General features: G+C 46.9%; 1 protein-coding gene across 2 annotated transcripts in view; it reads right to left on the minus strand.

Moving 5' to 3' along the window:
- PLEKHH1 (pleckstrin homology, MyTH4 and FERM domain containing H1) overlaps positions 1-22958 on the minus strand; it is a 493065-nt gene that overhangs the window by 199679 nt on the left and 270428 nt on the right. For both annotated transcript variants that reach the window (XR_011283967.1, XM_069638989.1), the window contains exon 9: positions 11065-11156. Coding sequence is in view for 1 of the 2 variants with exons in the window: in XM_069638989.1 (XP_069495090.1) it covers positions 11065-11156 (92 nt within the window). In the remaining variant the exon portion in view is untranslated. The remainder of the gene's footprint in view (positions 1-11064; positions 11157-22958) is intronic.

Consider the following 22958-nt stretch of genomic DNA (forward strand, 5'->3'; position numbering starts at 1 on the left):
AAAACAAGGGGCTTGGAGCACGCAGTTTAAACAAAGTGTGTGGCCCATGGCAAATGTTATTTCACTGCGCATTGCTTAAAACATTGTGAGTTCTCAAAGCCTGCAATCTTTTATACATAATTAGTACCCGGCGAGAGTCCAGCAGAATGCAACACACATTCTGATTGGTTCTCGTCGGGTCATTAGCCGGCCGAGAATCCATCGTTTCTAGGCTGGGATTCCAGCCTCCTTGTCCACGGCGGGAGGCGTGGCAGCCCCTCAGCCAGTGAGGAGGCTCGAAGAGGAACCATCCGTGCTCCGAGCATCCCCACGGCTGAGAGGCTGCCTTCGCCCCCTGCCAGGGACTCAGGTAAGGTTTTTTTTTTTCTCTTTCCCTCCCCTTTCCTCCTTCCTCCCTGCCCTCCCCACCCCACTTACCTTCTTGCTCCTTTGTCCCCAGTCGGAACGATGGCAGCCTCCAGCCATGTGGAGACTCGGAGCGCGGCCATCCCGGCTCCACGCCTCCACACGGCTGGAGGCTTCCATCATCCCCCAACGCAGGTACGTTTTTCCTTTCTTTTTTTTCCCCCTCCAAACCCCACTTACCTTCTCTTTTTTTCGGGAGCGGACGCGCTGGGAACACTTCTGTTTCCAGCGAGTCCGCTCCCAATGGCCGCCGTGGAAAGGGAAAACTGACTCAGTTTTCCCTTTCCCGGTGGCCATTTTCTTGGTTGTTTCGGGACAGAAGAAAATGCTTTTAGTGCCCCGGTCATGCAAATCTTGCGGGCCGGGGTACTAGAAGCAATATGACCCTCGCGGCGTGGGCATTACCGACTCAGGTAATGCCCCAGAGCCTTCGTTATAACTATGGGCCCCGGGGCATTATCCGAGTCGGTAATGCCCCCACCGCTCAGGTCATATTGCTTAAAAATACCACTGTCAAAATAGGACAAAATCAGTTTGCGATTGATGAACGTCATTGAGCGATGGGTTGCAAGTGTTTAAAATAAAGAGTGGCCGTGCCTACTGGCCATGGCCAAAGACCATTCTAGTGGTCCGGAAGGGTACTTAAAATCTATGGAATGAAAAAACCCTTGAAATTCAATGAACGAACTGCAGTTGAAGGGCCATTAAGGTGAGAACTTTATGCAACAATACCCCTCAAATTCAGCTAAAGTCCCCTTAACTTTGCTCCCCCTGTTGCAGAGCCTATGACCACAATGATGACATCACATATCACATCACTCATGACATGTCGTATGAGAACACTGATGACATTACAAATCACATAACTGATTCCATCACTTGTGACAACACTAATTATATTGTATATAACTGATTACATCAATAAGGGAATTATACATAACATCATTTATAAGTTAGCTCATGAAAACTTTGATTACCTCAATAACAATTTAGACCATGGGCTTTGCCATGACAAAGGCTGGGGTCACGGGCCAGCACCAAGGGCCATTGCTAGTGGTTGGTTGGTGTTCTAAAATACATACCAATGTGCACGGTTAAAAGCTATGCCTAGTAGCCCATTACGGTTTTAAAATATACAGCGGGCAACGTTGAAAGCTGTAGTTAGTGGCCATGGCTAAAGGCCATAGCTAGTGCCCATTAATATGTTAGAATACACAGTTGGCACAGGCAAAGGCCGTGTCCACTGACTAGTATTGTATTGAAGGCCATAGCTAGAGGCTGGTTAGTGTTTGTTTGTTTGTTTTTATTATTTATAATGCGCACATAACCCAAGGGTAACAAGGCGCAGGAGTAGCAAGAGGATTGTATAGCTTAGTTACACAGGGCCTATTGGATATCGTCCTATATGGTTACAGTGGAGGACGGGTTAGCCAAGACAGTTTACATGTGGATAGAGTCATTACAGTAATTCTCTATACATATGATAACATGCAGCATTCACAAATTACAATTTGCAGGTATGGAATTGTGTCGGATTGCAGGGCAGGAAGGATGACAATGTGTTAGTTGTCATGATCCTTAATCCATTGGATAAGCTTCGTCCTAAACTGTGGATAAGGGAGGTTTTCTCTTAGGGGTGGTGGTAGTGAGTTCCAGTGTAATGCTGCTTTGACCAGGAAGCTGCTCCCTCCGGTCAGAGTGCGTTTGAATCTTGGCACTAATAGAAGGTTGGCATTGGCCTTTCTGGAAGGGCGGTAGGATGACTGTCTGGTAAATCTCGATAGAAGGTATTTAGGGACCAGGTCATGAAGGCATTTGTGAATCAAAGAGACAGATTTAAGGAATATCTTATCTTTCATGGAAAGCCAGTTGACGGATCATCTGGTATCTGAAATGTGGGCTTTCTTTGGGAGACTTAGGGCTGCTCTTAGAGCGTTATTTTGCAGGATTTGAATCTTGTTTATGATGTATTTATTGCTACCTGCATAGAGGGCATTGCAATAATCCAACTTGGAAAGGATCAGAGCTCCAGCCAAGGTAATGCAGCTGTTGGGGTGTAGGAATGGCTTGGCTGTTCTGATAAGTTTACAGGTATAGGCGGTGGCGGATGCCATTGCGTTTACCTGTTTTTTGAAAGTTAATGTGGAATCTAGGTAGAAGCCAAGGGTTTTTACCTCCTTGGCCACAACTATAATGTTGTTGTCAATTACAAATGATCAGTAGTTTTGGTGATGTTAGCTGAAGTGCCAAGAATGAGGAGTTCTGTTTTGTCATCATTCAGGCATAGTCCATGTGAGGCCATCCATGCCTGGATGATGAGGTACACTCTGTTTACAAAGTCCAAATCCGTGTGATAATCCCCCGTCAGCGGATGAGGTTCTAGGTATGATTGGCATAGTTCGTGTAGGTGCTACCCAGACCATCTAGATCATCAAAAAAAAGGGGCTTCGTAAAGATGTTGTACAGCGTGGGCCAGACGCAGGAGCCTTGAGGCACACCGCAGGTAATGGTCATGGGGTCAGCAGCTGCCAGTGGTGAGAAGACTTGCATTGTTCTATTACTGAGGAAGGACTGAATCCAATCTATTGGCTCTTTGGAGAAGTGGGCAGCCGACTCTAGGTGTTTGCACAGGATCTCATGGTCGACTAAGTCAAATTCTGCTGAGATCAAGGAGCAGCAGTAGTGCTGTCTTAACCTCATCTCTCAGCTCGTCTATTTGTGACTTCAGGTCTACCAGAGCAGTTTCAGTTCCGTGTTGAGGTCTGAAACCTGATTGCCGGATTCCCAGAAGGTGATTGTGTTCTAGATACTGTTGGATTTGTAAGTAAGCCATTTTGTCAAGGATTTTGAGCATGAATGGCACTGTGGAAATGGAGCGGTAGTTTGTAGGAATGGAAGGGTCTAGGTTTTGTTTCTTGAGAAGTGGAAGGACCCAGGACTGTTTGAGATTGTTAGGTATTGTGCCTGAGGTGAAGGATACGTTTATTAATTTAGAGATAAAAGGTGACAGTTCACGAGCTGCATCTTTTATGAGTTGTGCTGGGCATAAGTCGCCATGGCAATTCGACGGTTTGAGAGTGAGGATAACTTTCTCAACCTCTTTGATCGAGACTTTGCGGAAATTGAAGTGTGGGGTGGATTCATGTAGAGGGGTCAGGGTGGAATGCGTCATTGTCAGGTTGCTAATGCTAGGTTTAGAAGTAGCGCGAAGAGTGTTCTTTTTGTGACTAATCTTGGTTTGCAAGGTAGTTATTTTATTGGCCAAAGTATTCTGAATACTTGTGCACCAGTTTTTATCCTTAAGGCATGAATCTGGTGTTTTGATAGGAGATTCTACCTCTTTCAAGATTTCAAAGAGCTCTTTAGTATTAGACTTAGCTTGCGTGATTCGGAGGTTGTATGAGGTTTGTTTGGCGGATATTATTTCTTTTTTGTAGGGGGCGGATTGCTTGTTTAGGTTTTTCTTATTGGTCTCTGTTGGATCAAGTCTCCATATTTTCTCGCAGCGACGTTTCTCAAGTCTAATTGCTTTTAGTTGTGGAGAGAACCAAGTGTTCACATGTTTGCGGGGTTTGCTCTTTCTCATTTTTAAGGGTGCTATGGCATCAAGGGATGACAGCATCACTTTGTTGTACGAGTCTACCATATTAAATGTGTCTGTATGCTCTGGGATAGTTGAGAGTAGGTAGGATTATGGGGATAATGTTTTCAGGGGTTATGTTTCTTTTATTTCTAGTGGGAGCTGCTGGGGCTACACTGTCAGTATACAGAGGAAGTGAAACCTCTAGTGAGAACGTGATGGTCAGTCCACGACTGGGGCAATATGGATAAGACCGTGATTGGGCAATTGTGCTCAGCAATCCAGTCAAGGGTTCTACCCTTCGTATGGGTGGGACATGTAATCTTTTGGGCGATTCCTAGTTCCTCTAGGGAATTGTTAATTAAGGTGGCATTGGAATCTATAGGGTCATTAAGTCCCAAGTTAAAGTCTCCTAGAACAAGTCTCTGGGAGGAGCTTTTCAGGTTGTTAGATAAGATGTTTGTTAGTTCTTCTTCGAAGAGTCCCAGAGGGCCTAGGGGTCGGTAAATAAGGTGGATAGTTACAGATTGTGAGTTGCTTATAGTTAGCTTGGCTGTAAGGGCTTTGCAAGAGTCTGTATTATGAGGTGGGATAAGTTTCAATGTGAGGTTGGTTTTGTATATTATGGCCAGACCTCCGCCTCGAGAGGTGGTGCGATCTGTTCTAAGGAGAGTATAGTCATCTGGGATGGCTAGCATAATTGCTGAACCAGCTGCGGGGTGGAGCCAAGATTTTGTGATGGCTAGGAAATCTAAGTTTTCATTTAATATTAGGTCTGCAATCTCTGTTGCATGTTCGACCATAGAACGTGTGTTTATAAGTGCACTGTTTATCGTTGGCAGAGTTGGTTGGGGCAGTGCCTTAAGAGTACATTTTCGGGGTCGTAGTAGTCTCTCGGAAGAGTCTACTATTGAGTTGAAGGTGGTGTCGGCTATTTTTGCAGGGGCCGGCAGTAACATTATTAGGCACTTTTTTAGTTAGGGGGTCATACAGTCTTGCGCGTAGTTTAATGTTCCTCTGTATTAAGGAGCAAGGTCTAGTAGTCATGTTGGTATGCTTGGCGAGGCTGCGAGCAGTAGACAAAGGTGGTAAATGTTGTGACATGGTGGAATCTTGTAGGGTGATTATGTAAAAGGAGAGCTCTTAGTAAGGTTGTATATAGCGCTGGTAGGTACATGGCGTATGCGTGGGGCTATAGGTGTAGGGTGGGCGGTAGAAGTGAAGACTGTGTGCTGGTGTGCCATCTTGGATGAGACCTTGAGCGAAGGTGCACAGTTCTGGAATTTCGAGATAGGACGGGGCGTGCAGAGTGGGTGGCACTGAGAGAGGGGAGGCAGGGACTTCCGTCTATCAAAGCGCAAGGGTAGGTGGTGATAGCGGGCTAAAGTGCAGTAAGGGCTAGTGGCTAAGCCGTCACGCCGCTAAACTAAGGTCATAGCAAGGTAGGGTGCCGTATAGGTAGTTATCTGGCAAATCGTGTAGATGGCCTAATAGATTATTGCAAGAGACTAATGACTAAATGGTCGTACAGGGTAAAATGATAACAGGGTAGGGTACAGTTAATTGGCAAAGCACATGGATAGCATGATAAAGTGTAGCGAGAGGCTAATGACTAAGTGGTCACACAGGAAAAAATGGTAACAAGTACAGATATCTGGCAAGACACATGGGTGGCATAATAAGATGATGCGAGAGGCTAATGATTAAATGGTCACATAGGCAGAAATGATAGCAACGTAGGCTACAGATATTTAGCAAAGCACATGGATAGCATGATAAAAATGTACAGCACGAGGCTAATGATAGGGCATTACAGTGATATTGGGTATCATGCAGCGTGGGGGGCTACTGTTTGATATATCACTTTGATTGAGTCATAAGGTGCGGAGCAGCGAGGGCTGTTCGTTGGAGAGTCATGCGGGTAGAAGCACGTAGTGTTAATAGTGCCGGGTAAAATGATATGATATGATATGGCATTTGTAACGCGCCTATAGACAGGTGTTTCAAGGCGCGACGAGGCAGGGAGGGGGGAACAAGGGGAAGACAGACAACGATCCTACTAGGCCAGGTATCATTCAGACCGCGCAAGTGCAGGGGTAGGTGAAGGGAAAAGTGCAAGGGGAAGGGGAGGGGGGAAGTGCAATACAAGTAAGTAGAATAAAAAATAAAAAATATAAAATAAATAAATAAATAGGGCCAGCTGGTGGCAAGTGCAAGGTAAGTGCAGAAGTGCTGGGAAGGGGGGGCTGTAGGGATACAGAGACAGTCCCGCAGTGCAGGGGTTGCCAGGGAGGCAGTGCAAGTGGAGAGTGACTGGGCCCAGGACCGAGGTCGGTGAGAGTGGGCCAGTTGCAGATTCAGTGCAATTTCAATGAAGAATTTAGCAGGGGAGAGGGACAGAGAAAGCAGAAGCAAAGAGGAAGGTTTTGAGGTGCTTCCGGAACCGGAGATGGTTCTCCTCAAGTTTCAGGGAGGCAGGAAGGCTGTTCCAGAGGGAGGCCCCTGCCGCGGAGAGAGATCTACCCCCAGCTCGTTGCTTTGAGAAGCGGCTGACCCTGAGGGAGTTGGAGACAGATGAGCGAAGGGCTCGGGAAGGAAGATATTTAGGAAGAGAGAGTTGAAGGTATTTAGGCCCCAGGCCCCAGAACGCCTTGTGGACAATGCAGAGGGTTATGAACTTAATCCTCGCAGCCACTGGGAGCCAATGTAGAGATTTCAGTCCTGGAGAGATACGGTCCCTGGGCTTGAGGCCAAGGACAAGTCTCGCAGTTCTGTTCTGGATGAGTTGCAGAGGGCGGAGAGTGGAGGCAGGCAGATTAAGATAGAGGCTGTTACAGTAGTCCAGCTTCGAGAGAACCAGGACTCGGGAGACAGTGAGCTTCTGGGGGAAGGAGAGGAAGGTAAGAATACCTCTGAGGAGGTGCAGCTGGTAGTGTGACTTCTTAGAGACGTCAGATATGTGAGGAGAGAAGGAGAGTGTGGAGTCGAAGATGACCCCGAGGTTTTTTGCCTTGCAGGTAGGAGCAGGAAGAGGGCCAAGAGAGGCCGGCCAGAGCGCTGCAGGGCAGGATGGAGTGGGTGTGCCGATGAGTAGAATCTCAGTCTTACTGGCATTAAGGCAGAGGTCATTGGCGGCACACCAAAATTCTGGATAGCAGACAGACAGTCAGAGATGAGGGAAGGAGAGGAGGAGAGGAGGAGGCCGAGGGCAGCCTGAAAATGAGCTGGGTATCGTCTGCATAGCACTGAAAGTTGGGGCAAAGGGCGGCGATGCAGTGGGCAAGGAGTGCCAGATACTGGTTGAAAAGCCAGGGAGAGAGATTAGATCCCTGGGGAACACCACAGGTGGAGAAGAAGACGTCAGAGAGGAAGGACCCAAGTTGGACCTGGGAGGGTCGATTGGAAAGGAAAGAAGTCAGCCACGCCAGAGCCTGACCAGTGATACCCAGGTTCTCACGGAGACGGTTGAGCAGGATGGCATGGTTGACAGTGTCAAAGGCAGATGAGAGATCGAGCAGAATGAGAACACAAGGGGTGTTGGACTCGAGGTTCAAGAGCAGGTCCTCACGGATGTTCAGGAGAGGAGTTTCCATGCTCTGAAGCTCTGAAGCCAGATTGATGATCATGAAGACTGCCAACAGATTCAGCATGGAGGTTAAGCTGGGAGATGGCCACTTTCTCCAGGAGCTTGCCCAGGAAGGGAGTGATGGAGATTGGGCGATAGTTAGCCGGGCAGGAGGGGTCGGAAGAGGGTTTCTTAAGAAGAGGGTGCACAAGGGAGTGCTTGCGCGGGGATGGGAAGACTCCAGAGGCGAAGGAGTGGTTGCAAAAGTCAGCCAGGGCAGGAGCCAGGGAGTCGATGTGGCCCTTGATAGTTTTGGAGGAACATGGGTGAACCTGTTTAGACGAGACTTTCCTAGATCGGACTTGTCTGGAAACCTCGTCAGCAGAAAAAAGGAGAAAGGCAGAGAAGGAGGGAGGAGGGGTGGCTGCAGAAGGGCCAGAGGAAGAGCCGGGAAAAGAGGGAGGGAGGTGATAGGAGGAGAGTGAGGACAGGATGTCCTGAGTTTTAGAGATGAAGTGAAAGGTCAATGCCGTGCAGAGGGCCTGGGAGGGGACAGGAGAGGTAGAGACTGCAGCAGGGTTGGCAAGCTCCTTGCAGATTTTAAAGAGTTCAGCCGAGTTGTTAGATGCCGCAGAGATGCGGGCTTGAATAAGGGCTCTCTTCTTGGCGAGAACAGAGAGACGGTATTGCCTTTGGAGCAAGCGGCAGGCCAGTTTGTCAGAGGATGAACATGAAGCACGCCATTTCCTCTCTGCCACCCTGCACTTGCGTTTTAGGGTGACGAGATCTGAGTCATACCAGAAGTTACATTTGGATTTGGGCTTCAGGCGGATTCTCATGACAGGATCAAGGATATCAAGAGTATCAGATATAGCAGAGTGGAGCATGTAGAGGGCTGTGTCAGGGTGGGAGTCAGCCGAAGGGGGAGGGGGGGCGAGAAGGTGGCAGCGAAAGCCTCAACTGACACACGCTTCATGGGTCGGATGGCCGAGAAGGTGGGTGGCGATGAGGAGGGTGGCTTTGCCTGAGGGGTAGGGAGGGTGAGGTGGGAGGATAGGAGAAAGTGATCACTCCAGGAGAGAGGAGTGGAGAGAGGGACGGAGAGGGGAAGGTCAGAAGAGATCAGAGCATCAAGAGTGTGCCCTGCAGAATGAGTAGGTCCAGACGGGAGAATAGAGAGTGAGAGAGAGTCGCAGAGGTCACGAAAGAGTCCAGTGGGGGGACAGGAGGCATCCAGGTGGATGTTGAAGTCACCAAGAAAGAGGAGTTGAGTGGTAGCGGACAGGAGTGAGGAGGAGAGGCCAGCCCACTCAGAGAGGAAGGAGGAAATTTGACCAGGTGGCCGATAGATAATAGCCACGGTAAGGGAATGGCTAGGAGAGAGAGAGTCGGCAGACAAGACATTCAAAAGAGGAGTAGGTCTGCGTAGGATGACAGTGGCAGGAATCCACTAAAAATGCAGGTGTGCGCGGTACGCGATGCACGCATACAAGTGTGGGGTGAATGGGCAGGCTGGAGTACACGTGCGAAGGGGAGTAGTAAGCATACGCAGATGTAGCGTGGTATGGGCGGCTAGGTTAAATAATACAGTGAAGCTAGGCAGGTCGCTAATGCAGGCGCATGGAGCACATCTGCAATGGAATCGCGGGGGTCGCGGTCATGCAAGCCTTATATCCGAGCGTACAGTACATCATAAGTGGTAAGTACAAACAGTGGTTGTTGGCAATATGGGTGTAGTACAAGTCTGTTGACTATATTCATTCTGCTACCAATATAGTTGGGCGCTTAGTTTGGGAGAGAGCTGAACTTGAGCAGCTGTACCTTGAGTTAATTGTCAGATAATCCACACGCAGTTCCAGCGTGGCACGCCGACATGCCGGTGACGCTCAGTCAGCTCAGTCAGGGGGTGGCCTTCTCTCTGGCCTTCCCTCGCATTGGCCAGCTCTCGCCTATCGGTGATAGGTGGCAGGCTATGTTACTAGTTTCAACCAATCCCAGGACAACAATGGGTAGTATGCAGTCAGGCATACACTTGGGACAGAGTCAAGTGCGGCCAGCACAAAACAGCTGCCATCTTAGAAGGCTCTGACCAGGCTGATTTCGGTAATCACGATCAGCACTAAGGTAATTTACATGTGGGAACAGCAGGCAGTGACGTAGGTAACTTGCCTGATTATAGTGGGCAGCGTGCTTCTAGATAATATACAGTGGGCACGGCCAAAGGCAATCGCTTATTGCATTTTATTATTTTCAAATATACAGTGGACATGGCCAAAATATGTACAAACTGGTCAAAGTCAAAGGCCATGGCTAGTGGCCCATTTATATTTTAGACTATCTAGTGGGCACAGCCAAAGATTTAGGCCACTAGCCAGTATTTTGCTAGAGTCCTTGGCTAGTGCCTGATCAGTGGATATAATATATAGTGGGCCCGGTTGAAAGCTGTATTCACTGGTAAAGGACCAAATCTATGGTTGGTAGCCTGTTAGTGTTTTAAAATATTCAGTGCACATGGGTGAAGGTTGTGACCCCTGCCCATAACTGAAGGCCATGACTAGTACCCATTAATGTGTTCAAATATATTTGCCCTTGTGATGTTACTATCCCTAGGATGCGGTGACAAGCCGCTTATCTAGGGTTAGGGGATAGGGAGAGGGAGAAAAACTGGCCCTATGTCACGCTACATCAATAGATTTTCACAAACCTAACGATTGATGTGACAAATACATTGCTGATGAAATTCTTATCTTTATTCTTATTCTCTGCTCAGTATTGTCACACTAGGAAGTTTAAAAACTTTTTTATTTTATCAGGTCAAAAAGATTTATGATTTATTTAAGACCTCTGACCAGGTATTCTTTTTTTAAAAAGAAAGGGAAAGGTAGAGAGAATATCCTTTCTAATCACCTTGTTTGTGAATGCGCAACTGTTTTGAACACCGTTGCGCTCACACCCTATCTGGGTGTTTTTAAGCTAAAATGCTTCGCACAATTTGCTTCAAAAATGTGAACCCCTTCTCTTCATATCTACTTTTTTTCAAAAAGAGAGGGGCCACACCTGGCCTACTGGTTTCAGTGGAGATAGTCGTTAACCCACTTTCTTCAGGGCCACAACACGTTTTATAGTTGTTGTCAAAACAAAATCTCTGTGAGGGGTACAGTTCTCTCAACACAAAGCCCCACCCTTAACACTTTGTTTGTAAGGGATGCATGAGCTGACTGTATATCACACTCGGATGCCTTTTAATCTGCAGCATTCTGGCGTGCCCTGATCTATCAGGGATAGCGTCTCGTTCCGGTTTCTGCATACGCTGGCTAATTACCGACCGCCGACTTTTCCGCAAGTGGGACGAAACAAATCCAGAATTTGCAGCAATATTTCCACTTCTACGGAAAACTTCAGTGCGCATAGATGGAGGCAATCATAGGGCATAAAAGTTAATCGGGAAGCCCTTCAATCGTACATATGCAGACTAGCGAACAGACCCGGGACTAGAGCAAGAGCATCACCTTACCCCTTTGAGTGTCGTGTAGACTGGGACTGCAACGTTTTTGTAGATGAGGTGCGTGAAAGGGCCCGGAGCAGCACACACAGGGAAAGTGGAAACTAGGAAAGAGGAAATACAAGTTACAATTGCACAGGAGACACACTCCAGGACTGTTGTGAAATATCATGTTTATTTGTCAGAAGTAGCCCTTCACCTCTTCAGCAAGGCCAAAGTATGGCCCATTTATGGCAAGTGATGACGGAAATCCAGGACGAGGACACCAGGAAGTACCACGCTCCGGTTAGCCCATGCTCAACAGTCTGTGCAATTGAAATTGTAGAAATGCAGCCACAGCGATGGTACAAAACATAGCTCTCAACTGACACGCTTTTGGCGGGTGTCACCCGCCTTGTAAAGAGCTGACTCACCCGCCAAGCCTCCTGCACGCCCATTCATTCCAATGGGCGTCTCACCCGCCAAAAACATAATCGGGTGATTTCACCCGCCCTTGAAACACAAATGGTTGAGAGCTATGACAAAATGTGTAGCAAACACAATCTGCTGGTACTTCCAACTTTGTATATCTTGGTTAGGCATAGAACCTGTCTCTGGAGGATAGCTCAGGGGCAATGCGCTCGCCTTGGAAGCAAGACGACACAGAGCAACACAGGTTCGGTCCCCGGGTATTGAGCGCGTTATAAATAACCCATCATATCATATATCATAACATGTTCTGTTATATTACATTAAATGATCTTGATATAGTGCGGCTACCACCCAAAGGTATCTTGGCGCTGTAACAGAATATGCCCAACGGAAAAAGACTGAGGGAAGACAATGCCCAACAACTATTGAGGGTAAAGAAATGGTTTACAGGTTTTACGGAAACCATTGTGTAAAAGATGAGAGGGCGGGATAGAATATCGTACAGAAGCCAAAGGCCCAATTACATTGCACAAAGGTCAAGAGCCAGTAGAATGGTTCCTCTGCCACTCAACGGATATTCTGTGCGGTCATCCATCCCCATTCCCCCCCAGCATAGGTGAACACTTTGCTGTCTGTTGCTGATCTGGGACTGCTTTCTGGTGGGACCCGAGTCCACTGCCCTACCTTTGCTCTGTCCTATAACCAGTGCTGCAGGTGGGGTAAGCACACATGTTCTGGGGCAGAGCGGATGTGTCAGAATGATGTATGCTGCCCATTTCAGGTCTTCTGCTACTCCTGCAACCTACCTGTATCCCCATAGATGCATCCTCTTCATACAGTAGCTTTGCTTCCCAGCTGGGGTTGCTCTTTATAAATCCCATACACACATCTATCCATCCATCCATCCATCCTGGCAAAGTGACCACACTGCTGTGGGTCAGGTTCCCTTCTCAGCTAGCTCAGTTACGTATGAAACACATCCAGCTTGCGTGTAGTATACATTAAAAATACACGTATAGTGGAGCAAACATCCTGGGACCCCGAGATCTAGAACACAAACTAGAAGGAAACATACAGGAGGGCAAATGGTTTATGCTGGGGCACCGCGAGGAAAGAGAAGAGGACCTATTCTGAGGACAGGACTCTTGGCAATGTCAAGTCGGAGGGCTCCCACACAGCTTTACCCAACAGGACCTCACAAATCCTAAAACTGACTCCACCTGAGGAAGTGGGCAGCAGGTCTTAAATGAACTTGAACAATAAATGGAATATTGACGAGGAAAGTCACAGAGATAGAAAGAGGACAGTGTAGCCAGCCAAAGAGTTGAGCAACTTCAAATCAAGCATCAGACATGCTTGACGACATCTTGTTGTACAACAGAAGATAACACGACAGATACGTGTTACAGTGATATTATTAGCACATGCTTACACACCTGTCTCAGCTGTTATTACTAGCTTAAAAAATGATACATGTATTTACAAAATGCTTAAATGCCTAATTTTGAAGGCCTTCTCCCCAAATAGTGGCTGCCATATAGGGATGGATATCCAATCACTTGCAAAACATTTGTTTTGATTTTAGCATTTTGTGTGGATGTAAATGACAGCATCCAAGGCCACCACCATCCACAATACATAAACGAATTCTCTATCGTTTGCAAGTCTTGTAGACCAGTCACGTTTCAGATGCCATGTTGCAGAAGATAAAAGATTTGCCTAGTTTTTATTTTGTAATAGTAACATGAAGAAATACTACATTGTGTTTTTACTGCACTTGATACCTCATTTTCTTGTTTGTAGCATTTCTGATAACTTGTGCGGATCTTACCCAATTTAACAGTACTCAACAATAATGGGAGGATGCCGGGCGGAGCCGAACCCTAACAGGATTCGAATGTGCAGGTCACACAGATCAGCAGCGGGAGCCTGTTCCATGATCCGGGACTGGGTTTGAGAACATCGCAGCTGTTTTTCTAGTTTCCCATGCAAAGAACACATGTGAATCATTTGGATAAAGTATTCAGGCAGCCGGCCGAGTCTGAAAACTGTTGTGTAATCTGGTCCACGCATCCCTCATGCACAAGTATGCTCGACGTGGGTCCCAGCTCACTGTAGATAGCGGCGCAAGGTATACCGCACTGACTGTGACCAATAAGGCCGAGACATGTCTGCGGTTGCTGTTTGTAAAGATGGATTTCTGAACTCCGACCTGGTGGGCAGAGGTTCAGGAGGCCAGCCTAGTTTCTTGGAACAGGGTAACCTTCTGGACAAGCCAGACAAATCAAGGTAGCTTGGCAGTGGTCAAGACTAGGTCTCAGGAGGGGTGAGGGTGACTGAAAGACCTCAATGAGCACACAGAGTAAAGGGCACTACAAATCACTCCCAGGCAGGTCTATCTATATTAAAAAATATAAAGTACATTTATTCAAGGGCTTTGAAGTTCAACACACAGTAATAATCAACAGTAATACTTTTAAACCAACACAATCCCACTAAAATACAGCTATACAAGACCAAGTGGCATAAAGGGTTAAACAAAAGCATAGAATGGGTCTACAACCTGCAAGGGAAGGAAACTGGCAGTGCGAACTATCTTTAGGCAGTTCTGCAGTAATCACAATCCTAACAAAGGCAGCCCAGTCCCTAAGAAGAGGGGAGCCTATTGCTCAGATGTACTTGCAATGCTGGCACAGGCAGTAGTGCAGATGGGCAAACCGGGGTCTCTTTGTAGGGTCTGTAGCAGCTCAGGAAGGTGGGTGAAGTGATGCAGAATAAGTTCCCACTATTCGTGGAGGGTCTCTCTAATAGGGCAGGGCAGATTCCAAGAGTTGGGAATGGTTCGATAGCTCAGGCTATCAGTGGAAAGGAGAGTGGCCCTCAGGGGACACTCGTGCGTAAAAATTGATGGATGTGCTACGGGCCTCCGGTAAGGGTTGCAAGTACTCACCGACCCCCGGCGCACTCCGGACCAAACTTCAGCAGTCGAGTCTAAATTGGTTGCCAGTTCAAATGCGGCAAATGTGCGGCTCTGCGGTTTTCAGTGGTGAAGATACAGCAATGATTCCTCAACGGGACAGTGACAATTTCTCCATTCCTGGTGGATGCATCAGGGCAGTTTCACTGCAGCAGGCTTCAGGGCACAGCAGAAAGCCACCTGCGAAGTTCGTCACCACGGTGGGGCAACAAGATAACTGCGTGTGCTCCGGTTCGGGCATTCTTCTCTTTACTCCAGACCTGGGAATGCCCAGTGTACGGAATTCGGTGCAAGAGTGCCATGAACACAGCTTGCGATATACCAAGTTATAAGGGTCTCCTCGAAATGGCGGTGGTGTCAGAGCAAAGGTCCTGCGCAAGCTGGTCAGCCCACTGATTGGCCCAGACACGCTTCCAATAAGGCTTTCTTGCAAGGTTTGATGAATGTGCTGAGACTAGTTAGTCACACTATTCCAATGGGTCAAAGTGTCTTCGCAGGTCTTCTAGTTCGATCAGATGCAGAGGGGTCCAGCGGGCTCAGCGTGCCAAACCTTTCAGCGTGTCACCAGCGGTTCCTCAACTCGGCCTCTTGGTTTCAGGATACTTGGATCCTATCCTTCGTTCAGTGGGAACTCAGGAGACTGGGTTTGGTATGGTATGGTTTTCTAGTTTCCCATGCAAAGAACACATGTGAATCATTTGGATAAAGTATTCAGGCAGCCGGCCGAGTCTGAAAACTGTTGTGTAATCTGGTCCATGCATCCCTCATGCACAAGTATGCTCGACGTGGGTCCCAGCTCACTGTACATAGCTGCGCAAGGTATACCGCACTGACTGTGACCAATAAGGCCGAGACATGTCTGCGGTTGCTGTTTGTAAAGATGGATTTCTGAACTCCGACCTGGTGGGCAGAGGTTCAGGAGGCCAGCCTAGTTTCTTGGAACAGGGTAACCTCTGGACAAGCCAGACAAATCAAGGTAGCTTGGCAGCGGTCAAGACTAGGTCTCAGGAGGGGTGAAACATGGTATGGGTGTGGAGCCTTCTCTAATCCAGAATCTCCTTCGCGCCAAAACAAAGAGGACCCAATGGGAGATCTGCTCACATACAGGCCTACCATATGTGGACCAATCACAGACTACAGGGGTCCCAGTCATTCACAGCACACCAGACTCTCTGGCATTTAGGATGTGTATTGGAACCAGACAGTCCAACCCATATCCTGGAAGCACACACACAAGGAATGCAGAAGCCTGCGAAAGATTGGCATTTCGGCAGGAGAATGCATGCCCAAATAAGGACTGACCCGTGTCGGCTCGACCTGGGGAAGGTGAAGGGGCAAGATTTATTTTTATTTTTCAGATTTATAAAGTGTGCTAGCAGCCCAGAGGTATCAAGGCGCGCATGGCCAAAGGAAAGGACAAAGAACCTCGTGGCAGGGCCATTTTGGAGCCAGGACACCTTTCTGTGCCAAACACGGTAAATGTGGTTTGCATGGCCTCAAATGGTTAAAAAATATATGAAAAGATAAGCTGCCACCAACCCTGTCCAAGGCACATCTGCACATCTCCTAAAAAATCCTTTGAGGTTGTCTAGGGCCTTTAGAAAGGAGAGGAAGACCCAAGTGCACTGTAGCGTAAGGTACATTGTGCACTTGCAAAGTGTTGCTGAAGAGTTGCATCATTGGAAAGGACTAAAGGAAACAACGTCTCCCAGTACGGACTGTCTTTAAGGGCATGCCAGTTTCCCCATAACAAAGTGAGCGAAAAGCCCAGGGGAGTGCAGCTGAAGGCTGTGCTCCACTGGCAAAGTCAGACTATGGTGTTAAAAGAGCAGTAACAAGTTGGGGAGTACACAACTGGAGGGAAAACTTCACATAAATGGGAATCTTTCCTAACACTGGTGGTACTGTGGAAAAGGGAAATTACCTTGCAGTTGAGTTTGACGCCCCTACCATCTAGGGAAATGCTTGACAAACTCAATCAATTGCAAAATGCAAACAAGAGAACGCCACTTAACCCAATCAAAATGCATGTCACGGCATTTACCCATGGTTCAGGTAGGTATAAACCTTTTCCTTAGGCTGACGGCTGAAGTGAAAAAATGAACCAGTCTGTGGCCACTATCCTGGGTTAAGGCTCCGAAACCTGTTACTCGCTGGATGTTTTGGACTATGACTCCCTTGACCCCTCACAATGGACTATGCTGGCTAGTGCTCTTGATAGTTGTGGCCCAAAACACCCAGAGGGGATCCAAAGGTTGCAGACGCGTCCGTAGGTAATCTTAATGCTTGAAATATGTTTGGTTGCTAAGAAGTGGACATAGTTATAAGGGTTGTTAGTATTGTGGGTAAAGGTTTTTGATACAAGGTAAGAAGAGATATAGGACTGGAGACACTTCAAAGAATGCATTAAAGTCTGGGCTCTGGTAAAAGGACCACTGCAATGTGATCACCACTCTCCGGCAGACCACGGCCATCAAGCCAAAATGACACTCTGAAGCCTTTTTGTGTGATTCTCTCCAGGAAGCATATGGCCTTTTTATCTAGTATTGAATAAGAGTTGCATCACTATTTTTTAAACTTACATCAGGCAATTGTTTTGGGCAGAGAGCTAGGGAACAGAGATGGCTTCCAAGTAGGAGGATTTTCCATACATTAAAGAACTCATTATGGTGTAACCCTCCACAAAAGCTTTCAAGAGAAGCAGTTTCCTCTATATCCACTGGTTGACTAAGCCACCAGTCTTACTGGTCCTGGGAGTCAGTCTAACCATTGGAGTTACTGGTCCTAAAAACCAAGTAGTAAATGTTCCCCATCTCCATTCACTATGCCTGCCCCCTTATATAAGTAATTCCAATAAAGGGCTCAGAACTCCAGTGTCTCTTGTACTAACTGCTCTAACCCTTGCTGGGCGGCGAGTCCACAGTGAGCACACATTTAACCATGTGCAGAGCTGGCATGAGCAAGATCATAAAAGACAAGGGCTAGAAGAAAGATGCAAGTCCAAGAACACGCCTGCCTCCGAGAACTCATACCTACACATTGGGCGTCCATTAAAGCTAAGCTGGGAGATGAGATGTTGCTCAAGGAATGGCCGGGAATGACCAGTGAAATCCCTGACAGTAGAGGCCAGACCAACATCCAAATACTAGACAAAAAGTCTTAAATATGGAGGCAGTTCGGCTGGTCGCGCGTTGGATGGAAAAAAGGACAGGTTGGGGTAAATTGCTCAGCAAGCATGAAGGAGGCAGAGTCCGGCACGAATGGAAGGGGACTACATACGTGACACACCAAACCTATTCTCGGTTTGGTACTGGTAAAAGGCAGTCTCTCTTCTTGCAAGCTGGGGAGGTTACTTTTGCAAATCAGACAAAGGAGTGAGCAAGGTAGTGAAGCGAAAAAGGCAGATTTACACAGCTTAGTATGCCCCGACGAGTTCCTGAACCCCATTTAGTTTGGTCTTGTTGTAGCAGGAGGTCCAGCGTAAGCCTCATGTTATTCCCTGCCATGCTCCATGGAAACTAGTGGTAGCACAATATATGGAATGCAAAACTGTAATGCTCACCACAAATATAGAAGGCGAGAAATAGGGCAGAGACTAGGGCATGGTTGAGAATTACCGAACGTGCGATAACGGAGGTATTTGGGATCATTCACTGGAGAAGGCAAAGGAAGAAGCAAGCATCTCGTGTAAAAGCATATGGAGAGCGAACCTCTCCATAGATAACGATCTCAGAAAACACTGTATCCCAGATTCGGAATCAGGTAGTGAAATTACTGGTCCTCGGAGCAGAAAGGAAACTAAAAGAAATTCCGATTCACCATCTCGATAACTCGCAATCCTTGTCTAGATTAACGCATTCATCAGATGAACAAGTAATCCTAAACTGCCACAATCCAATGAGTGTATATAGAGTGCAGGCTATGGGTACAAAACAGTATTCCTACAAGTCTGTGGATGTACCGATAAACCTGGAGGGAGAAGAGAGTGGCTGTTGGAAGCCGTGCAAGGCAAAGGGCAGGGTTCCTCAGACTGTTTAAGGATTACTGTTTGTTTGTGCGTCAAAGTGCGAACACAGTCACTTTGTAGTGTTTCAAAGGAAGAGGAGAGGGCGCCTATGTCCTAATGATACACAACCTTCAAAACATAACTGATGAGGTCAGTACATTGAAAGGGCAGTGCTGGTAAAGGAATACAAAAAAAACAGAAGTGAGTGCATGGTGCAGAGTATCATGAGCAACACAGAAGAGGTATGGTGGTCATGCAGGAATATCGTCAAGAGTCTTCAAATGTCACCCTGAAGAAGCTCTCAGGATGCGAACCATGATCGTGCTAAGATACATTTCATTTGATCGTTATGGCTATGTGATATGTATAAAAAACAGCAATGCTCGCTGTTAAGTATACTTCTTGCCTGCTGATCTAGTGTTGGGGGAAGTGCTTGTTCTAACTAGAGTGAGGAAAAAGCTGCAAAGGGAGATATATGGGTATATATTAGCGGGTATCCCAAGAAACTGTGCTGGCCCTTGGGGCGTTGATGGGAGCAGTTTCTGCAGTTTGACCGACAGGGCTAACTTACCAGAGAATAGAAAGCAGCCTGCCGGGCATATACATACATACATACATATGGTATTCAGCATTTATTTGACCACTGCTAGGGGTTCAAAGGTCTAGAACGGCAGTTTATATGTTTTGAAGAAACAATGCAACAATTATTTAGAATGGGGGAAAGTAATGGAAGCTATGTAACAAAGCGCTTTTTTAAGTAGTTGTATAATTTCTGGTTTTCTTCAGTGCAATTTATCATGGTACATTTTTGACAGGGAACCGCAACAAACCAACTCAATAACACAACCCATACGCAATGGGGTTGTCGATTAGGAAAAAGGGGTTGAAAAATGAGGGGAAAACCATGGACTGTGATGGTGTGCACTGAAAAAGAATGAGACCTGAGCAAGAGTCACAGGTCTATAATTTCATACATGCAGTTTCATGTATTTTCTGGGGCGGTTTACTCCAAACCCCCATGCGATTTAATATTTTAATATTTTCACCGCCAAGCAAGTCCAAATCTCTGTGGAATTTACCCTTTGTCCCAAAAGCTTGGTCTATAATTTCCTTTTAACCCTCAGAATCTTGTGTTGGCGGAGAAACAGGTGCATAGGGTATGGCTTTTTTTCTGTTGACATTGAGAAGGATATGGGCGCTTGGGAACGCTCCAAAATCACTAGTTTAACCTAAATGCCTTGGATAATGTGGCATTAGTCCTACATCGCTTGAGATCAAGTACGGCTTTGCACCGCCATGATTCAGTGGGAATCCAGAGCACGGGAAGTGACTACAGTGCAGTGATGTCAGGAAAGGAGAGCCGTTCCGGACTGATAGGGCCGGCGCGTTGTACACGATCTTCATTGGTGTACGCAAACATGGCTGAAATTGATCATTTAAAAGCAAATGTGCAAAAACCCCCTGTAATTTGCTGTTTTAAAGAGGTCATTACTCAGTCTTAAAAAACACATGAGGTCAGTTTATGGAAGGCTTTGATGTTACTAGAGCCACGAGGCCAAAAGACAACTCGGTTTCAGGACCAAAGAAGCTTTTGTTCCACTTGAGGAAATGCAACTTCTTGGGCTGCACTGAACATCTGTACTTGTTTCTTAATGAAATTGGCCCCTCTGCCAGGTTACAGTTCACGGATGTTAAACAAATCAAAAGCAAAATAGGTGTAATCTTAAAGTGTTGTAGCACGAGTGCTTTTGCATGCATCAGTTATGAGGTGCTACAGGGAAACAGATTGTGTCGCGGCAGAGGAGAACCAGCAGTCTAATCTTTCAGCCCGCGTTACATTTCTCATTAAAAAAAGCTCACCGGATGCAGAGTGGATTGGGAAGCGGGGGCCCACTAGGTCACGTTTTTGGTTGAAAGGGAGATGAAGTTCCAGTGGAGAGATAGGGTATCAGCGTTTTACCTGTCATGTATGGTTCTTCTGACTAGATTCCAAGCTCAGGAGACAGCACTGGCTAATTTTTGGGGTAAATGATGTAAAGTTGTGACTGCAAGGGTTCAAGTTTGGACATTTTATCGTTTTTCAATTTTTCTGGGTACTCTTGCTGGTCTTTTCCCTTATTGCATGTGTGATAGGTAATGGTAACCGAGCGGCAAATGATGCAGTGCTCATTATGGCAAGCCATTTCAAAATGGCTGCATTTCATGAATTGTACTGGCTCCCCCCCAATTCAAGATGGCGTACGTTGACTTTCGAGTCTCTTAACAAAAACCTTTAGGTTTGTTAAAGAACTGTTCCCGCCTCCAGACACCTAGGTTTCCAATGGGTGTCCTATTGATACTAAATGTTCGGGGGATGCCTTTCCTGTTTTTGTCCTCAGAAGATGCTCAACGATATGGTTTCCTTTTATTTATGCACAATTGTTTAGTTTACCTTGATGGAGTTGCTCTGCACATCAATGTTTCTTCCAAATTTGCTTGTCAATTTACAAACAGTATCTTCGCCCTGGATTAGCCTTTTGGTGTCCTGTTTTCCTTCCACTACAATACTGGCCTCTGCAGATTAGTTTAGCAGATAAAGTAAAGTGAAAAGATGTAGGAGATGGCTGAGGATTTGGAAGTAATGCACCCAGAAAAAAAATTAACACGTGACCTGATACCATTGATGAATTGAGCAGGAAGAGGGATCACGCACAGGTTACGAGAATGAAGCGAAATCTGAAAAGTGATCATGGCTAAATTTTAGGGGGGGGCAAGGGTGTTTGTCCTGCCCCAACTTTTGTGCACACCATTTTGTCCCACTCATTTGGCAGACGCCCCTTTCATTTAGATGCCATGTCCCCCCGACATTTTCAGCAAAGTTACTCCACTGAAAGTGATGCATTCTTTAGAAGCGCAAATGTTAGGTTCGGAGTAGGAGCTTTGAGAGCTTTTCCCCAGTTTACTGTTGGACTTACAAAATACGGACACCTTCCATGCTGAAAGCCCTGGAAGGCTTGCTGCATGGAAGGTGTCTGTATTTCCTAAGTCTAACCGGAAACTTGGGAGAAGCACTCTAATAAAAAAGATAGGTTGCAGTAATGAGAAGAAAAAAAACATGCCACCAAAACATACAGCCTTTACTAGATTCATGGACTATCAAAATGTAGCATTTGAGCGTACCAAATCCGAAATGGTTATAGATTGAATAGAATTATTAAAATATATAAATTGCTGTGGTCACTGGATATAGGGAGCTACGCACAGCACCTTGTTAAATTGTTTACCAATAATTGAGCTTTAAGCACCTGTTCCAAGGGCTGTAACAGGTGTTAACAGCCTGGGGCCTAAGTTAAAGGCCTGAGTTGAAGGCCCGGCTTCGCTCAGGCCTTTAACTCAGGCCCTGGGCCATTAACACTCGTTCTAGCCCTTGGAATGGGCGCTCAGCGCTATTAGCAACGGGGCTAATTTTAAGTATTTTCCTTTTGTGAATGGGATGCCTCGCAGCGTCCTGTTCACGGAATGAAAATACTGTACCAAGATGTCCTCCATGGATCTGGAAGGCAGGGCTCCATATGGAGGCCCTCTTCCATGTCCATGGTGGTCTCACGCAACAATGAGCTAAGTGGGTAGGGGGTTTGACAAAAGGGTAGGGGATGGGGGAGTGAGAATCCTAGGGGTATTCTCCCATGTAGACCCCGTAAAATCCTCTATTCAGGTGGGCCTGGCTATCACTTTTGGATCCCAAACCTGGGGGTGGACGAATGAGGGAGGATCACCTGGGTAGAGGAACCGAGGGTTCTCTGAAGGGGGATAACCCAGGTGAGACGGGGTATCCTAACGGGGAAATAGGGGAGGAAAAGGAAATCCCGGAGGCCTTTGTGGGCTATGTTGATTCCTACAACTCAGGAGTCGTGGCCAGCGATTCCTATCCTGTCATTTGTGACCCAAAGGGGAGAAAGAGGCGAGTCAGTTGCACACGAAAGGGGAGGAAGAAGCCCCAAGTGACACAAGGGCAGAGTTCCTGTATTGCGATCCCTTCATCCTCTACCTGACCGGGTCGTGAACCTCCTCAAGACTCCTGTCCCTATAATCACCCCGCAGACACAATTAAAAGATTGTCCTATGAATCCAGACCAGTCCCTGGATGGATGGTGGGAACGCAATCTCCTCTACAATTCCATTCTACCTCAAAGCCCTTTGCCTCAGATTTTAGGGGGCATTTCCAACTCCCCCCTCCCCATTTCCAACAAATACTGGGACGAGGAAGAGGCAACCAGGAGCAGTGAAGATTTCCCATAGGAATAACATGGGGAGTGTAAGGGAAACCAGCTGTAGAAAACATATGTTTCAGCATTCATAGAGTCGGGCATTCACTAATTATCACCCACATCTGATTCCACTTGACTGCTTTTCCAACTATAAAAGGTGTGGTTCTGCACAGCTGAAGGAGTGAGCTGGGGACGTTGTTTGGACTGGAGAAGGCAAGAAGCAGAGAGCAGCAAGATTGACGGCTCAGAGGAGAACAGTGTGCTG

The sequence above is a fragment of the Ambystoma mexicanum genome, chromosome 14 (assembly GCF_040938575.1).
Source record: "Ambystoma mexicanum isolate Mex_15411 chromosome 14, UKY_AmexF1_1, whole genome shotgun sequence".
NCBI lineage: Eukaryota > Metazoa > Chordata > Amphibia > Caudata > Ambystomatidae > Ambystoma > Ambystoma mexicanum.